Consider the following 7,195-nt stretch of genomic DNA (forward strand, 5'->3'; position numbering starts at 1 on the left):
CTGGGCTCTAGAGCACAGGCTCAGTAGTTGTGGTGCGGGGGCTTAACTGCCGGATTTCCCGGATCAGGGATCCAACCTGCATTGGATCTCCTGCATTGGAGGTGGATGCCTAAGACTCCTGTTGAACCGGGGTTGGGGTGAGGATGCCCCAAGGGTGGGGGGTTCCTGGATCCCTGAAAGCAGGAAGCCTACATTCTCCTTCCTCTCCTCCACCTCAACCCAGAGATTTCCTCATCTCCCCAGACACTTTCCGGTGGGTGGGGCTGTGTGAACACAAATTTGCTGCCGGGGACCATAGAGACTGAGGAAATCTACATGAACCAGAAGGTCAAGATGCAGGCGGTAGCCTTCAAAGACAAGAGACGGGGATCCTCGGGCAATAAAGAAGGTTAGGCATCTTGGGTGAGGAGGGGAGAGGTTGGGATGGGAGGAGTGAGGAGCTGAAAGTGAGGGTTGGAGGGCTCCTCCCCCCCCAAAAAAAATGTGTGTGTGTGTCACCCAAAGGCTCACACGCATTAAGATGAAGATCAGATTTCCCTACTCCTTATCTTTGCCCCAAGAAATCTGTTGTGTGGAGGATTCAGTAAACCAAGATGTCTGAGCTCCCTCTCCCATACTCACCCCTGCCCCAGAGCTCCGGGCAGCTTTCTTCAAGCCCTTTCAATGACTTGCCCACAGCTGCAGATGACCCTAACTATGAGAATATCACCTTTACCTTCAAAAACCAGGACCAGCCAAAGGGCAGTCATTCACCACCCAAGAATAAGGGTAAGCAGCCACACACCGCCCCCCCCCCCACCCCAGCCCCTATCACAGGGCCCTGGAAGAGGTCTGTGGGAGGCCCTGCAGGGACAAAGGGCAGTGTGTGAAGGTCAGGGTCAATGGTGTGGGGGTGTGGTGGCGTCGAGGCTTTGTGTGACAGTGGTGGGGGGCAGCTGTGTAGGCGGCGATGAAGATGACAATGTGATTGTGTTGGTTGAAGTGTTGGTGAAGGTCTGGGTGTTGGTGATGCTGGTGGGTCGGGACGGGATCACCTAGACAGAGCTGATGAAAGTGTTGATGAAGGCTTGATGACCTGTTGATAGGGACAGTGCTGGCAAGGACAAGCATGGATGTTGGTGATGGGGATCATAAGAGGGCATCGTGGGGACAGTGCTAGGGACAGTTGCTGGTGGCGCTGGCTGGGGTGCATGCTGGTGGCAGTGTTTTCGATGGCCACAGCTGCTCACGGTATTGAAAAGAGTAGATATAAGTGAAGAGCTTCAGTGGTGCCAGAGTCAGTGCCGATGGGCCAAGCAGTGGTGTTGGGCCCTGGAGATGAGCTGTCCTACCTCTATCCCAGTGCCAGCCGAGTCCAGGCCACCCTCGGACACTGCCCAGGAACACCACTGGTTGCCTAAAGCCATGATGAGTCTGAACACCTTCTTGACTCTGTCCTGCGTGGTCCTCTTAGCATTGGTCCTGGTGAAGAGTGAGTGGGGTGTTTCTGTTGGCAGAGGAAAGGGCTGGGGGCAGTGTGGAGGGGTCCCCAGAAGCTGGGGAGGTCCAGTGCTGCTCCCGACTGCAGAATTCAGGTGATTCTAAAGTTTTTCTAAGGTTTCCTTGCCTCCCCCCATCCTGAATAGATTTCGAGATGTCCAGGGAGCTGGTGGTCTTGAAAGAGGTGCTCTGGAACGGTGAGAGAAAGAGCTGGGTCAGGGTTGGGGGAGTAGGGGGAGCGAAGGTGCCACTGACAACTCCAATCCACACCCTTAGTCTCCATTTCGGTGCAAGAGTACCAAGGAGAGCAGAAGACTCAGTGGGCCACTGTGAAGCAGAACATCACGGCAGCCAAACAGAGCCTGAACACAATCAAGGGGAGCATCCAAGATGGGAACCCGAAACGGAGGCAGCTGGCTACAGGTGCCCTGGCAGACCTCCCTGGGGCGAATATGCCTCCGTGCCCAGTATTAGGTTGGGTGCTGGGGAATCTGGGGAGGGGACAGCAGGGGTCCTGCCCTCCCCGAGCACAAGGTTTGGAGGGGTGATGGATGTCACCCCCCACAAATACACCCCGAGTCACTCAGGGAGTATATATATGCTGCTGGGAACTCCAGGTACTTTGGGATTGTGTGGCATCTTTTTCGGGTCGGGGGTCGGGGAGAAGGCTTCCAATAAAGTTAAGAGTGCCCCATCTCAGCTTTTTCCTGTCTCCCCACCACTCCAGTCCAAAACATAGACGAAGTCAAGAAAACATTACAGGAAATCCTCAATATGCTGAAGATGCCAAAACCAAGTAAGCTGGGGCCAGGGGTGGCAAATGAGGGGGCCCCCGGATTTGGCTCCAGGTTCTCTTACAAGAATGAGATCTATCTGATCTCAGGTCTCCATCCTTCACTCCCGCCCCACTCTGCAGGTCCCACACCTTAATGTGTGAGAAGATCTCACAGCCCTAGCTGCACCGTGGAGGAAAGACAGCACTTCTCAGTGAAGATGGAACATGGGGACCCACGCTGGTCTGAAGCTGCCCTTCATCCCACATGTAGAAAATCACATGTCTTGCGAATGAGTGTTGTGGCGTTGCATGTGTGCACGTGCGTGCGTGTGTCAGGGTAAGCTCTTCAAGGAGGGTGGGTATTTCAATGTGTCCCACAAGAAGATGTTATGGGTGAGTGTTGATGGTGAGTGTGGTGTGCTCCCGGGTCACTCACTGTACATGGGCACACACGTGTGGGCTGTGGCGTGGCGTGAGTGTAATTCATGTCACCATGTGCGGCTGTGGGGGCCACAGAGGCATGTCACTCTAGGTGTGGGTGTCGGTGACATGTGTTGCAGGCGCCCATTTCACCGTCAGCATAAGCACAAGCCTGTGTCCTGCTGGGTGTTGTGTGACGGAGGTGTGAGGGGATGGGGCGGTGGGTACGCTGTGGGAAGGTATCACTGTAATTGTGGGTGAGTGTCCTGTCACGCTATGCCGGTGTGAACAGGTGCGTGTCAACACGAGTGTGCCTGATGACGCCGCCGAGGGTGTTCAGAGCAGTACCCGCATGTGTCCACTTGTTTCTGTACTCACATTCTGTGATTCATGATGATAAAGATCGAAGGGAAACCATATGGCTTTCCAATCTGTTTGGTGCGGCTGGGGGGCTTTGGGACCTGGTGGGGGAGGCTCCGTAAGTGTGCAGACTTGGAGAATGGGAAAGGTCATGTGGGGAGCACATGGACCTGATGCCAGGAGCCCTGGGGGCAGAAGGGGGTGTCAGAACCAGTGCACCCAGTGGATCCCTGTGTGTCCGTGAACCTGCACCCAGGGGTGACTGAATCCCTGTGCCTCTAACTGTCTGTGGACTGAGACGTCCAATGCTCTTGGACCAAAACAGAAATGAGGTTTTATTCTGATAACCAGGAAAATACAGGGAACAATGAACAGACTAGAGATGTAGCATAAACGGGCCTGGAAGAGTTCATTAATCCTAGCTTTATTTTAAATGTTAATAATCTGTAGTGTCTGTAACTCTGTCCTTTACAAGACTAACCTCTAACACTTTCTGATTCTGTGAATTATATCTGGCACCTAACACTCTAATTCTGTGTGAATTACATCCTGTTCCTGGTGTTTTACACTCCCTTGCTGCAAATCACCACTTGCAGCATTCTGCATTTCAGAAAGAAGATCGTGAGTCAATAACCAGGAGAGCAATGGACCCAATTACTGAGTTGCCTGACACTGTACTTAGTCGCTCAGTTGTGTCCAACTCTTTGTGACCCCATGGACTGTAGCCCTCTAGGCTCCTCTATCCATGGGGATTCTCCAGGCAAGAATCCTGGAGTGGGTTGACATGCCTTTCTCCACCGGATCTTCCCAACCTAGGGATTGAGCCCAGGTCTCCTGCATTGCGGGCAGATTCTTTACCTTCTGAGCCACCTGACATTAGCTCTGACTGTTTTGAAATAATGAAGGAAGAAGAAAAACACAAGACCTTCACCATTTTGATCTTTGCCACCAACCCGCACCCCCGGACTTGGAGCCCCACCTATTTATTAGACTTCTGATTCCCCAGGGCGGGGGATGGGGTTGGGGGGTGGGGAATGGTCTTGAGGCTCCAGGCAGCTGCGTTCCCTCTTTGCCTGGCAGAAAATAAAACTCCTCTTTCTTTTCTCCTCCAAACATAGTCTCCGTGCTTCTTCTGTTAGACATCGGTGCACCGAGAATCAAGATATTGGCATTAATGTCTCCTAAGTGTGCATGGCCTCACGGATATATAAGCCCCTGAATATGGTACTGTGCTCCGGAATGTTATCTGTCCACAAAACATGTATTCATGAGCGCACATGCCCCTAAGTGTACTATGGCCATGGCTCATGGGTGTACGTCCCCTCAGAGAACTTATGCCCATGGGCATGCACATGGACATGTTTGTCCGGAAGGTGAGCGTACATGTGACCCGAGACTAGCAGACGCACATGTGCCTGACACAGAGACCCGTGTTTAGCATCAGACGTGCACTCCTGAGCAGGGGATGACCCATGCCCCTGTCCCCTTGATTGTGGGCCAACCAAGGCCTGCGAGGCCCCTGCTCAGGTACCTGCGCCCTTAAGTCGAGTTCCACGGACACGCGCGCCCCCCTGCGGCCGCTCTCCGGAATCGCCTCGCGCGCACTGCCCACACCCCCGTCGCTGCGCCTGCGCACGCCCCCTTTTACGGCGCCGTAAAGCAGCTCGGCCAAATCGGCGGCCGCAGGTCCGGGTGAGACCCCGCCCGCCACGACCCCTCCCCGGCCCCGGCCGCGTCCGTTTCCCGACCCCCTCCCCGCGGGCCTTTGGGTCCTGGGCCAGGGCCTCGGTGCTCGCGATCCCCGGTCATCCCCCGCCTCGTCCCATCCGCCGGGGGTGGGGGGGCACGAGGAGGGTGGGCCTGGTCCACACCCGCGCCGAGGCCACGGGATCCCGGTCTTCCCGTGGCTTAGCTCACTAACCCCCTGGCAGCCGTGTGGAGAGGTTTTTACGCTCTCCCTCCCATCTCGCGCGCTGGGCCCTCTCCATGTAGGCGGCTGCGCAGCGGGGCAGGGACGTCCTGGAGTTCCTAAAATCCCCTCCGGTGCTCTTTTCATCCTCCACACAGACCCTAGTTTGGGCCCTGCCTCAGCCTCCCCAGACCCTTCCGGCCTCTGGTCCCGTCCCTGCGTAGTGGTGCGTCGGGGCTCTCAGCTACCCCTCCTGACGGTGGGGGTGCGTGTGTGTGTCTCGGAGCCCTTGACATCCCCCTTCCGCGGCCATTCCCATCGCAGATCCACAGTGCGTTTGTCTCAGCATCCCCCAGGGATTTTCTCCCCACAGCCCCACTTCCGGGTCTCTCCCGCCACCGATGGCTTCACGCCCTGGAGTGGGAGGATCACGGCGCCCCCTCCTGGCTCCGCTAACCCCCCGGGCCCGACAGTCCGCCCCCTCCATCTTGTTTCCCACAGTGCAGCTAGTTTTCTGGAAAGCACGGGGGGGGCGGGGGGCGGCTCTCAGGGCCATCCCTGGCCACCCCTCCATTTTTTTCACCAACGTGGGTTCACTCCGAGAGGCATGCTTCGTGCCTGACAAACTCGGTGTGCCCGAGGGTGCAGCTTTAGAAGAGTTGCCAGCACCCTCTCCTGGCTCGCTCTATGTGCCTTGCTTGTTCCCCAAGGCCCCAAACCCTCCTGGCCCTGGGTCTCGCCACACCCCCTTACTCTTCTCTTCTGACTTCTCCCTGGGAAGTCAGCGCTGTTGCTGCCGGAGCGCCTGGGGTGGGGGAGGGATTGCTGCCGTGTCCTCTCATGGCCCCTGACCCTTGTCCCCTCCCTGCCCTAGGTCTGACGCCCAGCCCCCTCCCCACGCACCGGCTTGAAGGGTTCAGGACGATGCTTTTAATGCACAAAGATCACCTGGAACTCATGGGTTGGGGTGGTTTCGAGTGTCTCCTTCTGGGTATCTCTCCCCACCTTCCCTCTCCACCAGAGAATGGAAGTGTTACTTGCTCAGTCGTGTCATGACTGCGACCCCATGGATGGTGGCCAGCCAGGCTCCTCTGTCCATGGGATTCTCCAGGCAAGAATACTAGAGTGGGTTGCCATTCCTTTCTCTAGGGTATCTTCCCGCCTCAGGGATTGAGCCCAGGTCTCCCACGTTGCAGGCAGAGTCTTTACCATCTGAGCCACCAAGGAAGCCCTCCACTCGCCTCCCTCCCAAGCCCTCCCCTGGCCAAGGGTATAAGCTTCATAAGGGAGGTATGCTTTATGCGCAGGTGGATTCTCCTTTTCTTCTCATCTCTTCCCGCGTGGGAAATCAGCGATGGCATACACATGGGAGGTGGTTGGAAGGGGGTCTCCTTCCCGCCTCTGACACCCACGTTTCTTCTTCTCTCTGCAGGTCGGCGGCATGGAGGCGCGCTTCACGCGTGGGAAGTCGGCGCTGCTGGAACGCGCGCTGGCCCGGCCACGCACCGAGGTGAGCCTGAGCGCCTTTGCCCTGCTCTTCTCCGAGCTGGTTCAGCACTGCCAGAGCCGCGTCTTCTCCGTGGCGGAGCTGCAGGCGCGCCTGGCCGCGCTGGGCCGCCAGGTGGGCGCCCGCGTCCTGGATGCGCTGGTGGCTCGCGAAAAGGGCGCCCGGCGCGAAACCAAGGTGCTGGGCGCCCTGCTCTTCGTTAAGGGCGCCGTGTGGAAGGCGCTGTTCGGCAAGGAGGCCGACAAGCTGGAGCAGGCCAACGACGACGCCCGCACCTTCTACATCATCGAGCGCGAGCCGCTCATCAACACCTACATCTCGGTGCCCAAGGAGAACAGCACGCTCAACTGTGCCAGCTTCACCGCGGGCATCGTGGAGGCGGTGCTCACGCACAGCGGCTTCCCCGCCAAGGTCACCGCGCACTGGCACAAGGGCACCACGCTGATGATCAAGTTCGAGGAGGCCGTCATAGCCCGGGACCGGGCCCTGGAGGGCCGCTGATCTCCCCGAGATAAAGGATGCAGACAGCCCCCTTCCCAAGTGTGTCTGTGTCTTGTTTGAGGGCCTTGGAGAGCCTCTACACACCTTGACGGGGACTTCCCTGGCAATCCAGTGGTTGGGACTCAGCAGTTTCACTCCTGAGAGTGTGGTTGGGGAACTGAGGTCCTGCAAGCCACACAGGGCCCTGCCAAACAAAACAAATGCCACCGTAACCCAGGCCCTTGCCTCAGGCCGCTGAGGGTGG

At 57.4% G+C, this 7,195-nt stretch overlaps 2 protein-coding genes across 9 annotated transcripts; both read left to right on the plus strand.

Annotated features, from left to right (window-relative positions):
- The first annotated feature begins 267 nt into the window (after window positions 1-267).
- Window positions 268-3,091, plus strand: MCEMP1 (mast cell expressed membrane protein 1). Of its 2 annotated transcripts, XM_061150458.1 has the most exons (7): window positions 268-388; window positions 679-768; window positions 1,343-1,471; window positions 1,626-1,676; window positions 1,756-1,902; window positions 2,207-2,275; window positions 2,396-3,091. In XM_061150458.1, exons 1-7 carry the CDS (start codon window positions 316-318, stop codon window positions 2,407-2,409), a joined length of 573 nt encoding a protein of 190 aa, XP_061006441.1. In that variant the 5' UTR covers window positions 268-315; the 3' UTR covers window positions 2,410-3,091. The 2 variants fall into 2 exon arrangements, with proteins under 2 accessions (XP_061006441.1, XP_061006442.1); XM_061150459.1 differs by lacking the exon at window positions 1,343-1,471.
- Window positions 3,092-4,667: 1,576 nt separating this feature from the next.
- Window positions 4,668-6,985, plus strand: TRAPPC5 (trafficking protein particle complex subunit 5). Of its 7 annotated transcripts, none has more exons than XM_061150464.1 (3): window positions 4,693-4,720; window positions 6,093-6,233; window positions 6,376-6,985. In XM_061150464.1, exon 3 carries the CDS (start codon window positions 6,385-6,387, stop codon window positions 6,949-6,951), a length of 567 nt encoding a protein of 188 aa, XP_061006447.1. In that variant the 5' UTR covers window positions 4,693-4,720; window positions 6,093-6,233; window positions 6,376-6,384; the 3' UTR covers window positions 6,952-6,985. The 7 variants fall into 7 exon arrangements, with proteins under 7 accessions (XP_061006444.1, XP_061006445.1, XP_061006447.1 ...); XM_061150465.1 differs by having other exon boundaries at window positions 4,702-4,720; window positions 6,140-6,233; XM_061150463.1 differs by having other exon boundaries at window positions 4,703-4,726.
- Window positions 6,986-7,195: the final 210 nt, after the last annotated feature.

This window comes from Dama dama, chromosome 9, assembly GCF_033118175.1.
Source record: "Dama dama isolate Ldn47 chromosome 9, ASM3311817v1, whole genome shotgun sequence".
Taxonomy (NCBI): domain Eukaryota; kingdom Metazoa; phylum Chordata; class Mammalia; order Artiodactyla; family Cervidae; genus Dama; species Dama dama.

Coding starts and splice junctions, on each gene's coding strand:
- MCEMP1 (XM_061150458.1), top strand. CDS start 316: ATGAACCAGAAGGTCAAGATGCAGGCGGTAGCCTTCAAAGACAAGAGA. Junction 1,472..1,625: donor AGCATTGGTCCTGGTGAAGA/GTGAGTGGGGTG, acceptor CATCCTGAATAG/ATTTCGAGATGTCCAGGGAG. Junction 1,677..1,755: donor GAAAGAGGTGCTCTGGAACG/GTGAGAGAAAGA, acceptor CCACACCCTTAG/TCTCCATTTCGGTGCAAGAG.
- TRAPPC5 (XM_061150460.1), top strand. CDS start 5,996: ATGACTGCGACCCCATGGATGGTGGCCAGCCAGGCTCCTCTGTCCATG. Junction 6,055..6,139: donor CTGTCCATGGGATTCTCCAG/GCAAGAATACTA, acceptor CCCACGTTGCAG/GCAGAGTCTTTACCATCTGA. Junction 6,234..6,375: donor GTATAAGCTTCATAAGGGAG/GTATGCTTTATG, acceptor TTCTCTCTGCAG/GTCGGCGGCATGGAGGCGCG.